This window comes from Hyperoodon ampullatus, assembly GCF_949752795.1.
Source record: "Hyperoodon ampullatus genome assembly, chromosome: 13".
Classification (NCBI taxonomy): Eukaryota; Metazoa; Chordata; class Mammalia; order Artiodactyla; family Ziphiidae; genus Hyperoodon; species Hyperoodon ampullatus.
Genome location: NC_136926.1, coordinates 85,653,519 through 85,674,607, shown reverse-complemented (window position 1 = coordinate 85,674,607; position 21,089 = coordinate 85,653,519). Strand labels below are relative to the sequence as shown.

Sequence of the window (21,089 nt, the reverse complement as noted above, 5' to 3'; positions counted from 1 at the left end):
TACCGGACGGCATGGAAGGAAGAGCGGCAAGAGCCCACTTCACTATCTCACTTCACACGGGGAAGGCGCGTTCCACACAGTCATGAAGGTATTACAGTTGACTCAGAATTACAAGGTGAAAAAGTCCATCTAAGAACTTTGCCGTTTTAAAGTTTCCTCTTAACTGAGCTAAGTTTATCAAAGCAAATATATGACTGAAGAGCGATCTTGCCTTGCACGCGGGGAATAAACAAGTGACACCCCACATGCACCACATGGATTTCGTATGTCAAAATACTGAGGAACGCTACTGTGATTTATATAGAAAAAGGTTCCAAAAGGATCATAAAAATACAAACAGAAAACTAGGATCCTATGCACAAGAGCATCACACAAGGAAACCAGGATAATTTTTCTAAAAAAGATTTTACACAAATGGTATCTCAGAACAGAACTCTCAGTGTCACTAGAGCAGCAATGGCGTAAGCGACGTGTCTGTCCTTTCTGTGCAGAACAAAAGTCATGTGTTTCTTTGGTCTGCAGTTAGCTTCCTCCCCCTTTCTTTGCTGTTTACTTCATTTAAGAGCTAGAGACACCTTATTTTAGGAAAATAACCTACTTTTAATGTCTAATTGGTGCAATGGAAGAGAGAGACAGAATGCGTCAATATTACATCTTGAGAAGCTGAAATAGTGAAACTACCTTGAAAATGGTACTCGGCTGACAACCTACCATCAGTTTAGATCATTTTGCTTAGCCATTTCTTGAAACACCAGCTTTCAGGCAATATTTCTGATATCTGCATTGTCATGCACTTGTATTAATAAAGAATCCATAGGTACTCATGGCCAGAAGATACTTCAATTTGACTTTATCTGTTTTTGTGAACTAAAGCTGACAAACTGTCTAGTTCAAAACGTTTTCAGTAACAATTTCACCAAAATGCAAAGAATATTGACCCCCGTTTTTCTTTTTCAAAAACAGACGTGGGTACAACAGAGGTGACTACATCAGATGTTTTACCATGACTTTAAAGAGTCCATCTGATGAGTATAAACAGAGAAATTTGAGAACACATCAGCAGAAAACAAGTAATAACCTTACATGCAGTGTCAAATGGATGAGGACTATTATTCTACCTCAAATTACTCAACAAGTCCTGTTTCTTTCACTGTAGACATTACATGAATCAATGTCATTTACATATTTTGCAAAGGCAGCCTTGCATTGGGGGTGGGATTTCACACAACTTTCAAACACTAGTGTCACTTCGCCAGCATCAGCACCAACACCCATAATCCTCTGCACTGATCATTCTCGGCACGAGAGTCCTGTGCTAAGAGCTTCATAGCCAGGATCTTTTAAATTCTCACAACAACCCTTTAAATAGATCCCACCACATCGATCTACATACGAGAAATCTAAGGTGATGAGATGAGCCTGCCTGCAACCCACACAGCCAGGACGGGGAGGACAGTTTAAATACAGCTCCAATTGCTCCCAAAGCATCTGCCTGAAACATCCCCTGGATCCCCTGGCGTTATTTAAATAAAGTCCTGCTTGGGCTGCAGTTGGAACTTCCGGCAAACGTCCTGCAGGGGAATACCTCTTCCAATAGGTCCCATACTCATCACCCGTCACCTGGCTACTCTGCACGTTAGCACTCTGCACTCAGGCCCCCTTGTTCACTAAACAAAAGGCTGGGCTCCAGGGGTCACTGTGCTTAACCCTGCAGTTGGTGCTGCATCTCTGATACTTCCACAGCATCTGACGGCCAGTCCAACAAGGCCAGAGTGATCTCAGCGGCCTCTGCCGTCACCAACGTTCCCTGAAACACGTATGACGGTCCCTCCTAGTTTTGGGGACACGTGCGGCACTCTGTTACCCCATCCAGGTTCTCCTGCTCTCCTCAGCCACATTCTTCTCCTTTCCAGGTATTTACTGGAAATCCGTGGTACAAGCGATAGGGCAGGCATAACATTTTAAATCACAAACATTTTTTGAAAAAAATTAAAAACCATATCAATTAGCCAAAATACGAAGCTCAAACAACAACTACTGTTTCAGCTCAACCGTGTTTTGAGTATTTGCTATTAATAACTGCTGTCCTGTGATGATTATTTCATCATATTTGCTCTTGATGAAATATAATTGAAAAGACATGTTTTTATAGTTGAGGGGGATAAGACAAAGTGTTCTTTTTTATAAGTCTTGAAGCAGATACTATCACACATGCTACTACATTTAAATAAATGCTGGTAATACACAAATAGCCTAATAACTATTGTGATGAGTGAAGCATCTTATATAATAGTTTTAGTTTCTTACCAGCGTGCAAGTAGGCCAGGTCAGGGTTTTCGATGTCAGGATGCTGTTCTTTCAAGTGGTTCCGAAATTCCACAGGGACGTTGGTTCCATAGTCACACTTGGGGCAGTTGTACATCTTGACCCCTTCATGTTTGCCCGTATGTAGAATGTGTTTGCGGATATTTTCAGCACAGTTTGACCTACCAAGTAAGAAAGAAAAGTAAACGGAATTAAGGTCAAATCAATAACATGAGACCACAGATCATGATGGCAGTGACCACTCATGTAGACTTCACAGGTGTCAGGTGCTATGTATGCTGTAAGTGTTGTGCTCTGTAAGAGTTAACATGAATCCTATGAGGCTGGGAGCTTTTGTAACCTTGGTGCTCATTTCTAGGTTGGCTTTTACCTGAGCAATTCATTTCTATGCAGAACTGGAAACACAAAGTCCCAAGTTCTATGATTTTAATATCAAATTATTCTGGTACCACTTGAGGGCAGTGAAGGAGTTTCCTTAATCCCGAGAACGCACCTTGTACCACGGAGTACTGATACAAAGGCAAGCTCTGTCACCTCCACTGAAATTGGAGCACCAAGGACAAAAAGATGCCTTGACTTTTAGACCTGTCAAGTGAGCTGCTTCTAAGTAAGGCTCTAAGATAGTCTGACGATAGAAAAGTAGCTGAAACAGCCCCTCAGCCCACAGTTGGGTAATGTGCGAAGTTCCAGTGAGGCTCCTGTACTGGTGTAGGTTTTGAAGAGGGATGGACTGAATAAGTACAATTGAGGGTCTGTATATTTCCCACCAAATTGTCCCTGAAAATAGGCTCCTCTCCCACTGCTTTCCTGCAGATGCAGAAATGCAAGGCCTGAAGTGACCAGAACCCTGGGCACAGGGAACTGCTCATGAGGCAAACTGTTCACCGCCTGCTCCCAGCCCTCTCAGCACAGGCACTGCGACTGTGCCCCAGACCCCGTCCACACGTGTGTGCAGCTGCTTCCCTTTAGTCTCTGTCGTTGTTAGAACAGAAGTAAAAGGCGCCCAACACAGATTCAAGCAGGTGTGTGTGTGTGTGTGTGTGTGTGTGTGTGTGTGTGTGTGTGTGTGTGTGTCGGGGGTGAGGTGCTCAACCGGAAAGACACGAAGAATCAGATGGCCTCAGATTTCCAACAGAGCGAAATGAAGTGCCTGAAGAAAATCAAGCACTATGTTTATCAGTCTTCCCTGCAGGTATTGCTGAAGAACAAAATCCTGTAGGACGATGTCTGAAGAAAAGGTTCCATGTCCAGAAAAAGTCAGGACATGGTAGGTATTTAGCAAACGCATCTCACGACGCACTGATTCAGATTATGAGGGCTACCCAACGAAGCTTTCTGTGGCTCCGCACGGCCACAACCCTTCTAAGTGGAATTATGTTTCCGTGTAATACATAACTGCACCCAGGAACGCACCCTGGGAGCACTGGTGAGAATACAAAAATGGTTATAACCCCAAATTTTAGAGTAGCTATGGTGTCACTCATACGCAGAGGCAACAAACAACTTCAGAAACCCAAAGACTTGGTAGACACGTTAGCTGTTCACTCAGGACCAGAGGAGGGTGGAGCAGTGTCATCCAAGCAAGCAGCGTTCACGACCGTGGCACTGGGAACAGTGCCCCATAGGGACGGCCTTTCCTTCCAGCACGTGGATGGGCTGATCTACAAACACCTTCCTCCTGAATGGCAGCCTACGCTATGTTGACAGTCCTACAGCTGGACCTGAGACACTCCTCTGGAAAGGCTTCTGCTACCTCCCCCCATCCCCAGGCAGGGCCTGACATCAAATGTACACATCGGCTCTATATGGGTAGGAAGATGAAATCAGACCTCTGTCAGCCTAGACTAGAAAGAAACACGCCAGGACGCTAATGCCCGATGCAGCAATGCCCATTTCTTTTTTTTCCAAACATACTTTAATGATTTACATATTAATGTTTACATATTTTTCAAAAAACCTAAACAACACCAAAGAAGATGGAGGAGGAGGAAGAGGGGAGGGAGGGGTGGGAGGGGGAGGGGGACGAGGTGGGGGGACGAGAACAGGCGCAGCACAGGTGTTCTCAGCTATGTGCACTTTGCCCTTGGCAAGGGCTCTGTCAAGCTCTCTGTTAAGTCTCTCTTAGAACTTAGACTAAATCTGCATAAGACAGTTAGTGAACATATGCATGTACAACTTATCTCTTTCTTGTCACTACTGAATTATCAAATTTGCTTTTTATATAAATTCCCTACTGTTAATTAATAAGCACTATAATAGAGTAATGATGGGTAAGAACCTCACGTGTTCTGTGTGCCTGCCACTGGCCTGGCTACTTTGACACTGTCCCAGGACCCCGTGGCAGAGACTGTTGAGGGACCATCCCGGAGATGAGTATCAACAGCTACAGGGCTAGAAAGTGGTTAAGACAGAATCTGAATGTTGATTTTCTGTGCTCACGGGCAGGACATTTGAGGCACACCACAGCCCTCCTTCCCTACAGTATTTACATATCAAAGGTAAGAGTCATCAAAGACAATCACTGATCAAGTGAGGAAGTTAAAATTACCAAAGTACACACATTTCAGTGTATGATGCCTACTTAAACGGGGGATGATATAAGCAACAAATCCTAACCTTCGGTGAAGGAAGAAAGAGATGACTTTGAAAACTAAATATTTTGTTTTTAAGAAGTGTGTATCTTGGATAAAAATAAAGCAATATCCCTTAGTGCATCAATAGCACGTGGAATCTAATAATCAGGGGACTATTACTGAAGCAAGTGAAAGTGGGGTGGGAGGATTAAAAAGACGAGAGCCTTCTTTTTATTTAAAAATATAGACTAAAAACAAGAAAGAAGTGGTGTGGAACTTGGTATTTCAGGTTAAGGATCGTTTCATACATATATTTTATACCTATTTATTTTTATTTATGATATACATACTATTTATATCTTTTATGTAAAGAATACATCTGTGTGTATACATATAATTCTGTTTTATATACACATATAAGAAACATTAAATATATGCAAACAAGAAGAAAAAATAGTCAATGTCTGTCTGCAATAGAAAAGATACATTTCACCTATTTCGTTGGTAATAGCGTATTTGCGTACTATCATAATTTGTCCTGCATCTAATGTCATGCAACATAAAATTTTTAAAAATACTGAGACCAAAAGGAACCTTTCGCACCTACAAAATCACACTACTTCAATCCAAGCCTAAAAAGTAAAAGCCGTAACATATTATATCAACATCATTTAAAGCAGAACACCTATAGAGTAGGGGCAGAGTGCAGTCCCTATACTTGAGACTATCCTAAAACAGGCAGCTGACTATGGAGCAACGTTATAAGATTCAGTGAACAATAAGTAGATTGGGTAACTTTAGCCACGGAATTCTAAATGACATTGAGCCCCAAAATGATATTCTTCCCCAAAACAGAACTTCCAAGTAGTAATTAGAATGGTAAGCTGAAGAGGGACAAATGAAGAGCAGCTCAGGCAGGAGAAGGAAGGATGTCCTAGGGGCTTCCCTGGCGGTCCAGTGGTTAGGACTCCACGCTTCCACGGCAGGGGGCATGGGTTCGACCCCTGGTCAGGGAACTAAGATCCCACATGCCATGTGGCATGGCCAAAAAAACAATAAAATAAAGTAGAAAAGGATGTTCTAAGACATTATTTCAAGCAGGGTCTGACCTAGACTGTCAGGAATCACAGCAGTTAAACCAAGCGGGCATACAATCATTAGGAGTGGGTGACTGAATATGTCTTCAGTTGGACATTGATTTCTAAGGTAGAGAGTCCCATGTTCATGGATTGGAAGACTTAATATTATTAAGATGGCCATACTCCCCAAATTGATGTACAGACTCAGTGCAATCCTATCGAAATCTCAGCTGGATTTCTTATAGAAATTGAAATGCTGATTCTAAAATTCACAAGGAAACGCATGGGACCTAGAAGACTCAATACAATCTCACAAAGAACTAAGTTGAGGACTCACACTTTCTGATTTCAAAACTTATGAAGCAACAGTAATCAAGACAGTTCCATGGGAAGTTAGATGCCTCAGCGCAAGGCTGCAGGCTCTTTGTGGCGAGCAGGGGTTCACGCCGGACTTGCTGCGCCCATGAGCGCAGGCACTGGGTTTACGGGGAAGGCATTCTAAATTATGAGGACATTGCAAATGGAATTTTGAAACATGACACGCTGAAAATCTTGAGGCAGCTTTAGATATATGTACACATGTACGTGCATAAATATATAAAGTGTGGGCTGGGCAATTAGCAAGGACCAGAGATGCGACCTGACTAATTTTACAGCTTCTTAAAAAATATGTAATAAAGGAAATATTTTATTCAGTTCAAAAGCAATGCATTTAAAAATAATAAATTAATAAAATAAACCACAAGTGCTTCTAGAACGCCACAAGATTATGTCAGTACTACACACTCACTGCCTATTAACACAAAAGCAAGTTAAATTTATGTTATTTAACCTAATAAGAAGGAAGCTTAAAAAGAATCCTAGTGAATATTTTTTCCTCTTTTGATGCATATTATTTCAGTTATTATAAAATAATGCACCACTGAAATTGAAGAAACATACCTTCACGTATTTCGAACATCAAACAGTCTAGTGATAGACAGATAGAGTAAAGCCTCCTCCGGCTCGGGCGGATCACTCCCACCTCCACCAGGGACCCGGGATCCCTAACTTCTTATCAATCCTTTGGGAGAATTAAGAATGACTTTTCCAATCCACAAACATACTGTACCTTCTTTTCTCCCCTCTTCTTGTATGTAAATCTGCTGGCATAACACGTGTCAGCAGCACCTTCTTCCCCCTAACCACGGGGCATGGGGATGTTGTTTCCACGACTATGTAAGAGCAGAGGGTCCTCCTTCCCGATGCCTCCTCTACCCTCCCCTACTCCCTCCCTCTGCTCCGCCTCCTTTCCTTCCTTTGTTAACAGCCAGGCAGTATTTCCCGATAAGGACAGAGAGTATTATATTTAACTGACCCTCCACTGATGAGCATTGAGGTTGTTTCCAATCATTTGCTAGTATAAACAAGGTTGCAATGAATCATCTTGTGAAACACTTTCCACTTCTCAGGATGCCAAGAAAATCTCAGGATGCCAAGTGGAATTGCTTCCAATGGCAATGGGCATATACTTTTGTAATTTTGATAAATGCTGCCCAACTGCCCTCCAGAGGAGTTGTAGCAATTTACACTTCCACCAACAATGTCTGAGAGAGTCTGTTTCTGCACATTCGTGCCACTGTAGTGTGTTGTGTTACCAAACTTTCAAATTTTTGCCAACTGGGTGGGTAAAAAATGGTAGCTCACTGGGGTTTAAATTTTTAACCTTTAAAAGTTTTCATCTGCATTTCTCTTGTAACGAATAAAGTTTCTTCGAATATTGAAATGTCATATGCATTTTCTTTTCTCTGTACTGCTTTTCCATATTTTTGATCAGTTTTTTTTTCTAAGAGTTGTTAGTCATTCTCTTATACATAAAGGAGGTAGATACTTTATGACAAAAGTAACAAATATTTCTTCCTTAGTTTCCTTTAGACTTTGCTTACAGCATCTTCTGAAAAGCAGAAGTGTTTTATTTTGTTCATCTTTTGTCCTATGGCTGCCTTACTTGGAGGTCATAAAAGGACTGTCCCAAATTTGGTTCTAGTACTTGAATAGTTTCATTATGTTCCACTAAATATTAGATCCCTTTCAAAATTCTCCTAGAGTGTGGTGTGAACTGTGGATCCAGACTGCTAGCCAGAGCTGTCAAGACAACATCTTAATAGTCTATCTTTCCCCCACTGACTTGAAATGCTACCTTCATCAATATTTTATTTATCTGAAGCTAATTCTGGATTTTCTATCACAGTTTGCTGGTCTGTCTCTGCCTGTGCCCATCTGTTACAATGAACCAAGCTGCACAAGGCTCATATCTGGTAGAACTCATCCTTCTGCATTGCTCCTTTTCCTCCCAGGTCACAACTTCCCACCCAAGCCATCAGGTCGTCAATCACAAGACTGTGCTGGTGAGCTGGTGTGGCAAACATCCTAAGTTAACTACGGAAACAGAGAGAATAAAGTAGTATCACTAAGACACAATCAGGTAATTTCTATTTATTAACATGTACTGGTAGTACTGTCTTACCGATAAAGAAAAGGAAATGCAGAGAGAGCGGGCACAGATGTCATGCGCTAACGTGCACACACATCCCAATGAACATTCCTTTCCTAGTTCCCCAAGGGAAGCTATGCATCTGCCTCAACACTCCCAAACTCCTGTGTGAAATTAAAGACTGTCTTGGTCTACTGCTAATAATCTGACAGGTTGTGTATGTAAATGGACATTAAAATCTTCTGAAAGTTCTACTTAAAGAACTGTGTTAGTTTTCTTTAACATTCTCCCTTCCACACTTTCTCACCATGGAGTACTTTGTTGTTGTTGTTGTTTTATGGGAATAATATATGTATCTCATAAGGCTGTCATGAGGGTTAAGGTAAATGATATTAAACAAGTTCAGAAAATACAGGAGGTACTCAGTTCGCTTTTGATTACTATTGCTAGTCTTTCTATTAAATGCAGTACAGTTCAACTATCTGGATCATCATTAGCATTTTTCTCACTGTATATGAAAGGCAATTTCAATTCATTTGAAAAATAGATTCCTCAAACAGTTATATAGTGCATGCATGCATATATGTTTAGAAATGCGATTTCTTTCTCTGCTTGTTCAGAATATACTTTTTGAACTAATACCCTTGAAAAGAACTACTCTGTAGTTAAGTTTGCACTGGAACAAGTGTACTATAGTACATATTTATCTAAAAGTTCAGTTGAAAGAGGCTTCTACTGTATCTTTAAAAAAGTAATCCAAAATGAATAAAGAATAATCCAAAGGAAGTCTTTTTGTAAACTAAATTTAAGAAGTTTTCACATTTTTTTAACCAGTAGTATTTAATTATAAATTCACCGAGCAAAAACTGAGTCTAAGAAAGCCTGGGAAATCTCCAAGGGAGAATAAAATAAAGCTGCGAGTCACTGCAGGTGGCAGGCAGTAACCAATACAGCAGCTCAGGGTTTCTTCCACAATTTACATAACACAGCCCAGGATACAGTCCTCTGCCACTTATGTCCTCACTAAAGGACCCATAAAGAAAGAGCCTGGTAATTTTAGAGTACTAAACATTGTGCTGGTTAAATTTAAAATTGGTTAGAGGGTACAAGAATAAAGAAGTTCATATTCCTCTGGTTAAAATGGAACATTTTATCAATGATGTTTAGCAAACAGATGAATGTCATTGGGAGTGTTGAACGCAATACATCACCAGGACAAAGAACACAAAGACCAATGTATACAAGGGATAAAGATGTCATTTCACATCAATGAGGAAATGACGGGTTATACAACAAATGGTGTTCAGTCAATTGCCTATCACACGGGGAAGAATAAGGTAGACTCTTGTGGTCTTATACCAAGCAAAAAAAATGCCATTTGGACTTTAAGATTAACCTAAGGACACTAAATTATAAACGTGCTAGAAGAAAATACAAGAAAATACTTTTATAATCTTGATTTGAAAGAGCTTTCCTGAATAAAATTCAGAACACAAATGCTATAAAAAGATGAAGCAAAAATGCTTCATAAAACTTAAAACTGCTATATAGCATAATAGTCATAAATAAAGTTAAAAGACAGGGCAAGAAATGGACAAAATATATGAAACATATATAAAATGATTAATATACAGATAACAAAATGAGTACCTATGATTAATAAGAAAAAAGATAAAAATCTTAAAAACTGGATAAAAAACATAAGCAAAAAATTCCTAACTGGAGATCTACAAATGGTTATGTAAACATTAAATGACTCTAGTAACCAAGGAAATACCAATTAAAGCCTAAGGTAGGGCTTCCCTGGTGGTGTAGTGATTGAGAGTCCACCTGCCAATGCAGAGGACGCGGGCTCGTGCCCCGGTCCAGGAAGATCCTATATGCCGCGGAGCGGTTGGGCCCGTGAGCCATGGCCGCTGAGCCTGCGCGTCCGGAGCCTGTGCTCCACAACAGGAGAGGCCACAACAGTGAGAGGCCTGCGTACCGCCAAAAAAAAAAAAAAAAAAAAACCTAAGGTAACAGAAGGGCAAAATTTAAGAAGACTGGTAGCATTAATGAATGGTAAGGGAAACGAATGGCACTGGTAAGTGTCAGTTAGCAAAGGCTTTGGGAAGACGTTTGATGATAGCCTTCAAAAGTAAAATACACACATACTCTTGGACTTAGGAGTTCATTTCTAGAAGTTATCCACAAGGAGAATCATTAAACCATTATTTATGGCTAAACACTAGGGGAGAATGTGAAACTAGATGTTTGCTTACAAAGGAAATGAGTTTTTAATTTACAATGATCCACACTATGGATTTCCATACTGCTGAGAGGTAAGGGTTACCCTGCATGCCTGCTTCCCAGAGTAGGAGCTGGTCTCCTACAGAGCTCCATGGAAGCCAACTACATCCTGGTAGAATGCTGGGAGGGCACAGCCTGATCATAGGAAAAGCAAGGGTACCCCCCAACCATGAGTGTTCATGTGGTGCCAGAACAAGGCAAGCGACCTGGTAGGCCAGGCCACACGACTGCTCCCACACAGCCCTGACCTCACGCCATCCAGGGTGGACTCCCCAAGCCGTGGAGCTGACCAGTTCCATGGTGCCTTTCCCAGTCTGACGCCAGGCACTGCAACGTCCCTGAGTGTGGGTCCAGAGAACCACAGGTGTGACAGGTACAGAGACAGGCTGAGAGGAGGAGTAATGATGACATGCCTGTCTCTGAATCTCCCTCAAATGCTACGGAGGAAGCCCTGGTGTGTGTGTGTGCAGCTCATCATTCATCCTTATTTGTTGAACAAAAGCCACTGAACAAAATAAGGTACACCTTATGTACTGCCATGGAAAAACTTCCAAGACACACACTGTTAAGTTAAAAAAAAACAAAGCAAGTCCCAGGTAAATACATATAACAATCCTTTCAACTTTTTAAAACTATACAATATACTCATATAGGTATACAAATGCATTAAATGGGTATTAAAAGAAAGCCTAACAAACTGTTGATGGTAATTATATTTATGGAAAGGTTTCCAAGGCAGAGGGAACTTCTACATTTGCTCAGTTTATTTTTGGATCACTTGGATTATTCATGAGAATATCTTTAAGTTTTACTCACATAAAGCAAATATGATCAAAACATGCAGTTTAAAAACAACTGGATTGGATAGTATTATACAGAATGTAAATGTCATAAACAATACAACAGTATAGCTGACACAAGTTGGTAACAGAAATGAAAATCAAGTGTAAAGATTCTCATGCTTACATAGACATAATTCAATTTGATGAATCAAGTAAAAGATTTAAGTAAGGTAAGTCAGGTTGTAAAGGTAATCACTTAGAAAACCAAAATGAATACAGTAAAAAAAAAATAGGGGAGAGAGGAGAGGTGTAGCGGTAAACCGGGTACTTGAGCTAACTTCCTGATCTGTGACAACAACCAGATGCTGCCTATAAACCAAGAAACAGAGAATCAGCAAAGTGTTTAGGTTATCTTTAGCAGGACAAAAATATGAATGATCACAAGTGGCTACATCAGGAGAGCAGGGCGTGAAGAGGACCTGGAATGGGGCAGGATAGTAAGACTCTGAATTTTCAAATGATAAAGTTCAAATAGTAAAAATAATATACAATAACAGTAAGTTTTATAGGCATCTAAGTAAAATAGATACTTAAAAATAACAGTATATTTCATTACTTACAAAATTATCCAAAGTTTCTTTTTTTGTATAATTTTGTAAGTAATGAAATACACCATTTCTATAAACTCTAAGGCAAAAAGAATTTATAGAAATCAGAAGTAAGCACAAAACACAATCTTCTGAACATTTTCTGCAATATCAAATTTTAATTGGACAATTTCTGGATCACCCTGTTCTAAATTCTACGAATTTTCTTTTTCTTTTTTCCTAACTGGTGGCTAACTATTAAATAGGACAATTCCTATCAGGTCACTTCTCATTGTTTCCTGTTCTTCATAAATCCCAATTCTTTGAAATCAATTGCTGAGACAATAAAAACTGATGTACATTAATTTTTCTCCCCATTTCTCAGCTATAGTTATGTTAACATTTGTTATGTGATATAAGGGGATGTGTGTCATCCGATGATAACACAGAACAGTGTGTCACAGGAAGAAGGAGCCCGTGAGTTAGTACAGGAGTGGATGAAGACGGTCACCTGATTGACCGTGCTCCATCCACTGCTCTCCAGTGGCTGGAAGGATCCAGGTTCTGGGCTCTGCCGCTATGTTGCTGTCAGGTATTCACAGCCCCGTCCCAAGTGCAGCTACCACTACCACGTGCTCATGGAGAAGCCGCCACACGGCAGCCACAGCGCTGGTCCATGTGACCCATGCGTGGGCTCTGCTCACCCGTACATCTGGGTGCTGGTCTAAAAGCCACAGGGCAAGGCCAGCCTTTCAGATCCACTGGGAGGTCTTTCAGAACAGAAGTAATTTAAGCCTAATTATCGTTATGATTTCCATGGGAAGTCTATGATTACAAGAAAAGTCTATTTTCGTAGGTATTGATTTATTATTTTCGAAATGAATTTACTCAACAAATATTTATTTAGTGCCTACTACATTAAAAGAAATGTAAAAATGAATCATTTTGGTTATATCCTCAAAGAGAATGCAATGTGATAGGAGAGATGAGCCATGTACATCAACAACCATAACAAAAGGCCATGCTTCATAAAATGAAACTTAATTTTGAAACAGGGTTGAAAATTCCACCTGTCTACTTACAGGACTGCCACGCCCCCTTCAGTGACATCTTTAATTGAGAATGGCCTAAAGTTATCTTGTTTCCATGCTATTCAAAATGCCTGACTGACTTCAACTGACTTCAAATAACACCGATTAACTGCACACTTACCTATGGATACGCCACTGCCTTTGACAGGATTTGCGCACTGCTCTACCGCTCCTTCTATTCCCAAAAGGAGGTAGAACTTCCCATCTGTTCTTCACCATTCACGTTCCCACATTTACATCCACTTAAATTACTTCTCTATTCATATCTCTGCTCGTTTTGATTTCTACAACCAGTAAGAGGAATAAGCTGCTTTGAATTTAACAACCTGCTCCACTTTCCACTCTACTGGAGAACAATGAGATTCACAAAGAAGAAATAGTAGGAAGTGACAGTAAGCTCTGTCTCTGTTAGAAACCCAAATTATTTCGTTAGCATTTAACGCTTCAAGAATAGTCCCACTCACACAGTTTGTGTGGTTGTAGAACAGGAGATTGATTTAAACACGTGGCCAGACGTGGCTTGTCCTCCGTGGCATATGCAGGGAGGAGGGCCACCCACCAGTGCAAGCCCTATAGAACCTTGACTTCTCCTTGGTTCTTCTTTAGCCCAAAGAGGAAAAGACACTTATAATTTCATTAACTGTTCACTTCTTAATACACTGAATATATATTCTCAGTCTAGAAGAAGGTAACTTGCTTTGAGAAAAGTGCAACCTAGTAGACTGTCATCTGCCATGAAGACAACAAGCTATAAGTTTATATAAGTAAGTTTAAGTAATTACCAGATGCCGTATCCTACGTGCTTATGAGAAAACAAATCCCCATTCTCTCAGGTAAAAACGCGTAGCAGACATTAATGGTGGCCTATCCTTTAACAAAACAGAAATATTCCAGCATCCAAATTAATCCAGCACGATGCCTACAGGGCTTCAGGGAAAAGGCCTTGGTGGCCAACGTTTCACATATTTCAGTTACACACAAAATTATATAATTTTGTGTGTAACTGAAATATATGTATATATATATATATATTTTAATCACCAACTTGGAATTCTTTTAATACCATTGGAATCTTTTTTTTTTAATATTCATTTATTTTCTTTCTTTATTTTTTTTTTTGGCTGCGTCGGGTCTTCGCTGCAGCGCACAGGCTTCTCTCCAATTGCGGCATGCAGGTTTTCTCTCTCTAGTTGTGGCGCGCGGGCTCCAGGACGTGTGGGCACACGGGCTTAGTTGTCCCACGGCATGTGGGAGACTAGTTTCCCGACCAGGGATCCAACCCGTGTCCCCTGCACTGGCAGGCAGGCTCTTTACCACTGGACCATCAGGGAGGTCCCTGTATATTTTTCTTTACAGCAGGAATCCCGTGAGTCTTTAATATGCTGTTCATTATGCGTCTGAGGAAGGTGGTGCAATACAGAGAGTGTTTCTCAAACTAACTTGACCACAGAAACATTTTTCAAGGCTGAGCTAACACCGCCGCTTCAAGTTTGTGACTGGCGAAATCAGAACACCACGTTGGCCATACAGGTTGCTCGTCTTCCCACGCGTTTTCTGCATGGCTGCAGTGAGTGCTGGTGGAGATCCTTTCCGCTGTTATCTTGCCACTCTTTTTATACTGGACCTTTGAAATAAACAGAGTCCCCACTCCAGCTTTTCACTTCTACAAACCTACGTCCTTACAGCACAGTGTTAGTCTCTCCTTTTCTGTTAACTAGCTAATTTAGCAAAGTGAAATGCTGTGAAACCAGGAAAGGCACGTGGACGAGAGGCCTTCCGAAGAAAAGGATCTTTAATAAAGTTTAGGCAAGTGCAGGCTGCCCCTCCTGCTAAGTCCAAGCAGTCACTGGAATCTTAGTTGTAGGGGAGGCTAAGGAGGGCAGAGAGGCGCACAGAGATGCTCACCAGGGCCTGAACTACACGCAGGTGTGCGCTTACCGAGCTCTGGCTTGAAATAGTCAGCTACAAATAATACTGCTTTACAACTGAAGATATAAATATATGTAGTAGTTTACTGTAGCTTTTCTAGTTGAAAGCTTTTCAAACTTAAGGTTATATAAGTAAAATTTTTACTGAACCAAAAATACATTTCACAACATTTCTGAGAGCCTGGGCCACACCTGATTTTACTTGGGACAATCTTATAATGTCAAAGAGACAAAAAAAAAAAAAAATTAAAAGGCTGGATTTAAAATACCCACAGCTTCTGCACACATGAGTAAGAGCACAGTTCACTGGGGAGGTGTGCAGACCTGATCACAATAATTCACTACATGCCCACAGACTCCCTTGGTCTATTAGGGGCACGGGAGGGGCTGCGATAAAATTTTAAAGACTTCTCAAGTGGCTGAAAGGAGAGTGCATCCCTCACACCTGGTATACTGGAGGGGCCTGGCCAGCAAGCCACCAGGATTAGAGCGAGGAGGTGTGGCAAATAATAAGGCGGAAAGTTTATTTTCCGGCCACAGGAAACAGTGAACTTCCCTGTCTTTGAAAGTCTCCTGAAAGGCTCTTTCTATGGCTCTAAGTTTATTCCTTACAAAGCTCTCTGAGTTAAGTGTATACTTAGAGTAGATTTAAAATGCGTACTTTATTTTGTAACACTGAGTCCTATCAAGGAGCGTTTAAACCTTTTATAACTGTAAAGTTATGTGATCACTTTTGAAGAAAAACTTAAGTGAATCACTGATTACGAGGGGCCAGCGAACTTATTTAATAATCTATGTCCATTTTTACAGAAATGCTCCAGGTAACCCATTTAACAATCATAACTGGTTCATTTCAGTCACTGCACACAATGCTTCCCTTTGTCCCTTGTAAGTCTCTCAAACATCTTATTTTAAAGGAATATACAGTACTCCTGGAAGACATTTTCCCATTTCTATTCTCTTCGACTCCTGCGAGCCCTTGTTCTGTGTGATAAGGCAATCTCCTCCGGGATCGGAGCTGTGTAGTTTCGCACCACGAGTGACAAGGACTCGACTTGAATAACTGCTGTGCGCAGGTTGTAATTATGTCAGCTGGAGTGTTGAACAAGGGGACTGATTAATGTGCGCCCCGGCCCAGGCGCAGTCCCTATCAAAACCTCTGCACAGGCCAGCAGTGGGGACGGGTTAAAGCAGAAAGACAAAACATGCTGTATCGTCCATGATGGATGAATTGCTCCAACAGTCTTCAGGCAGATGTTCCAGGACAGTATAATATACAATTACTCTGCCTTATCACTTTCCCAGGGACAATAAAGCTTCCTCCTTCTATAGCTCATGTGAGTGAAGGCAAAATTCGTTTTACTTTTACAGCACCGACTCACTTATCATGGTGCCTTGATTGTGCTTTTACAGCTAAAGCAGACATAGCTTCCAGTTTTAAACTAAAAAAGAAAAAAGAAAACCCTTAAAAATAAAACTGGAGCCTTGCTCTGAATCTCTTTTACATCAGAACCCACAACGTTTTAGAAGATTGTTGTGTTAAAAAGGGATGCAAGGAAGGTAATATGTGTGTGTGCGTGTGTAGTTAAAAACAAGTACACATAACAAGAGGTAGGATTTGGATTCTGTAATCATTACATTCATAACGTCATTTTCACAGGCCATACAGAAATCATTAATTGGAAGGAACATGTAATTAATTTATATATATATTATATATATATATATATATTATATATATATATGCTGATATCGTCCATATATTTCCCAGGCACATAGCTCCTTGAGTCTGAGGGTACATTTCCAATGACACACTTATTCACTGCCATTCCTAGGTGGCGTCTTTGAGAGCTTTCTTCCTTAAGAAAGCTGTGTTAGCAGAGACAGAAAGGAAGCTGCCCCAACTGTTTTAATAACACCTTGCAGCCAATGCTAAAATGAACCTACCTTAGGGATGCTGCGGTGAGTATTTCTACTACCTTTATTTGTACTCATGGAAATGGTGCCAAAAATTTGTTACGAGATGTACAGAACTATCTCAATTTGCAAAGGGAAATCTGCTTTTCATTTTTAAAGTTGAGAAACAAGCTAAAACCAAAATCTGAGAGGCAGCCATAACCGTCTTGTGGTAACCGTAATTTATAATGAAACAAAGCAGCAAAAATTCCAATAGAATCAAAGGAAATCCATACAAAATGCTAGTGAATGCAAAAGAAAAGCATACATCAACCGGTGGGGCAATATATATGACTTATTTCCACTTTTTAGTGGTTTAGTACAACTGACACCAACACTCAGCAGTTATAATATACCTTAAGTCATGAAAACAAATCATGTAGCCTACCTCACCCTAAGGAGTGATATATTTGCTTTCTCTTTTCGTACTATACACACACTAACTCCAGTACCCACATGGTCCTTATTATTAACGTTTCTCTTGGTAGGACCATTCCAGTAGAGTATATGTTTCTAGAAATATGGCAATTTGAAGAAGGCAGGGGTCAATCTAAAACGGTGAAACAGAAGTTTTAGTACAAATGGACATAAGAAGTATAATTAAAGCTGTGATTGGTAAAAGAGTTATACCATACCTATAATTATTTGGAAGAAGTCACACAAATGAAAGGTAGGTAAAACAAACAGCAAGGGTTGTAAATATATATGGGGGTCAGGTGTCATCACAATAAACGTCTGTGAGTTTCCACTGGCTTATGATGTCACTAGAGGGGCCCATGAGATTTACTGGTCTTAGAAAAACCCTAAGACATTAGCAAAAATTGTTTAGAATAAGTCATAGAAAAGATGTCACACTTTAAAAGATTACATTTAAGATGAGTGTTTGTTAAATGATTGCCCTAAATTGTTTGCTAGTGCCAAGCAAATTTTTGAATTATGTATAACAGTTAAAGTAATACAATCTTCTGCGGAAGTAAATTCCTCATAGAAAGCAAATAAAATTCCAGTGTTTGAATGTGTATGTAGGGACGGCAGAACAGTCCCATTACACAGTCCCTATGTCCTTTGATTCAAAACTTTGAACACAGCAAAGGTAGAAGTTGGTGCTACGCAGTATTCCCAAACTGTTGGAGGGTAAAGATTCAGAGGTTTGAAGGTGTAGCTCTCCATCTCGAGAGGTCCCAAGGTGGGAACAGGGAGGCACTGCTGATTCTTCAAAATCGTTATCAGCACCCCTGATGTGTCACAAAACCCTCACCTGACATGTACCATCTGAGCCCTTAGGTAAAAGCACTGTTCAACTTCATTATTTCAGCTGGCTCTTTCACCTCCGCTTGTAAGCATTTTAGTAAAATTTTAAAAGCAATCTTAAGCAAACAGATGAAAACAAACACACAAATACAATGTGCATCCAGCTCTCTGTGCATGCAGCTATCCCAACTCCCCAAGCATTTTCAGGAAGCAGCCTTCAAGACACTCCTTTCAAGACCAGCTAACAAGTATCCTCACCACGTCTTCACCTCTGACCCCTCGCGTGCTTTCTGCTCCTACCCCTGTGCTAGGACCGGGCTTCCCCAGAGAACCCGTGCCATCTGGGCGGCTGTGGTGGGTGCACTGCCCTGAGTGCTGCCTGCCTGCTGCCCGGAGGCCCCTTCCATATCAGGAGGCTACTTCTCAGTCTCTCTGACACTTCTCTTTGCCCCCTCTGCTTTTCCGTTTTCCACATTTTCCAAGGGAAATGCCAATCGTATCAATGCTTTCAAGTTCCACATATACCAGCACTGACCTACACATTTACTGGCACATTTCCATGTGGATGTCCATGGGCACTTCAAAGTCAATGCATCCAACCCACACACACCGTCATTTTGCTAAAGGGATCTCTCCTCCGGGAGTGAGGACCTGGTGAATGGCACCGCCGCTCACTCAGCAGCCCTAGCCTAGGCATCTAAAGGATGGCATGCATCTTTCTGTCACCCTGTCCCCAAATTCATCCATTTGGTCACTGTGTTCATTCATTCTACCTCCTAACAAGCACTGGAAGCAGCCTCTCTCTATATCCATCGTGGCTACCGTGTTAGTTTATTTAGGATTAGTCACTTATTTCTGCCTGCACCTTTGCAATTGTCCTTTCAGTGCTCTCCCAACCCCTGCTGTGCCCCTCTCTGCCTCTTCATTTGTACTGCGCCAGTGATCACTACAAAGCAAAATATGACCATGTCAGTTCCCTCCTTGAAATTCTCCACTGGCTGCGCACTGCCTTTGGGGTAAAACTCAAACCGCCCGGCATGGACTAAATGGCCCACAGGACTTCTGGCCCCTTCACCACATCATCCCATGTGCCCTGCGATCCAGGCTTGCTGACATGAGAAGATAACTTAAAATCAAATGAAAAGTATAATTTGGGAGTGGAAACTGGGACAGAATCTTACTTTTAATTAAAATTAAAGGTATCTGAGGTGTTTAGAACAAAACAAATTTCTCAAATTTAAGTGTCAACCACTTTTTACCTCAAGTAATTCAGTCCAAGAGATTAACTGATTTAGTTAAGCACAAGCACGAAAAGTTTACCACATTTTCTCTGTATGGGAAAATTCTAATTTGTTTTATGACATTTCATTTTCATTTCATATTTCTTTCTTTTTTTTTTTTTGCGGTACGCGGGCCTCTCACTGTTGTGGCCTCTCCCGTTGCGGAGCACAGGCTCCGGATGCGCAGGCTCAGGGGCCATGGCTCACGGGCCCAGCCGCTCCGCGGCATATGGGATCCTCCCGGACCGGGGCACGAACCCGTATCCCCTGCATCGGCAGGCGGACTCTCAACCACTGCGCCACCAGGGAGGCCCTCATATTTCTTAAAAGTTGTAATTTAAGATGAATAAAAACCAAAACAATCAGGAAAGATATGACCGAGTTCAGTTAATCAACATGATTCAAAACTTATATAGTGAGAGATCCCCAAACAGAGTCACAACTGATATAAAAGATACAGAATGAGAGAGTAGGGTTGTTTAGCAAGATGCAAACCCAAAGAATTAAGAGGAAGGAACTAAAGTTTAAGGGGTAAGAGGAAGGTTAATTATTAGGTTAAAATTCCCTGTAGGGAAAAGTATCACATCACATATTATGCATATTATGTTCCTGAATAACAGATTCTGGTTTATTTCAAGTACAGCTCACTATGCAGGAAGGAAAGGCACAACACCATTTTCCAAAAAAGGAAAACATTCGGGAGTACTTCTTGTTATAGAACTTCTCACAAGCACAGTACTTCTCATAAATAGGAAAAAGTCAACGAAGGGTTTGTGCTACATTCCCTTAATTAAGAAAATAAAGACGTGAAAGTGAGAAAAGATGTAATCTTATTTTTACAAACATTCTTAACCTAAAGCCAAAACATACACAGGTGCTACCAGGAAGGCAGCATCTTATTCCACTGAAGGGGTCTGAGGTCTAGAAGGCACACTGATAGAGAAGCTGTCTCATACAGACCACTGGGTCCCCACTACCTAAACATTCCAATGTTTTCTCTCCTTCTCCTTCCTTCTTCCAGTTTTTTACAGGCCCCAGAGAGGCAATACTTCAGAACACACTGAAACAAAGGATCCAAAAACAAAATGAAATAACTAAGATCTTAGCATTCTCACTGAACTAATGACAGGTGGTCAAACTTTTATACACTTCAAAGGTATTACTATTTCTCTCAACCCCACATCTGACCTTGTGAAATTCAACCATATAACCAGAAGGGTGTGCCTGATGCTCCACTGACTGTTGTTCTAGATAATCCTGGTGATTACAGAGTTTTCCTAATAAGCTACACACTGTATGAGCCTCTAATGCTGGGAGATATAGATAGTTACATAGTAAAGTGTATTGTTGTGTAATAATAGCTCTAGTGTCTGAGGAATAACTTATTATGCAAGAGACTATTGCCCAAAAATTTTTTTCTATTTTTTTCATCTCTAAGGCCTTTCTTTCTACCACAATATATACAGATTTATCTA

The 21,089-nt window shown here is 40.8% G+C and overlaps 1 protein-coding gene across 1 annotated transcript in view; it reads right to left on the bottom strand.

Moving 5' to 3' along the window:
* Positions 1-21,089, bottom strand: part of ZNF407 (zinc finger protein 407) — a gene marked incomplete at both ends in the record, with an annotated part of 390,320 nt that overhangs the window by 140,460 nt on the left and 228,771 nt on the right. Inside the window, one exon of the mRNA XM_079717645.1 lies at positions 2,308-2,486. Coding sequence (XP_079573771.1) covers positions 2,308-2,486 — 179 coding nt within the window. The remainder of the gene's footprint in view (positions 1-2,307; positions 2,487-21,089) is intronic.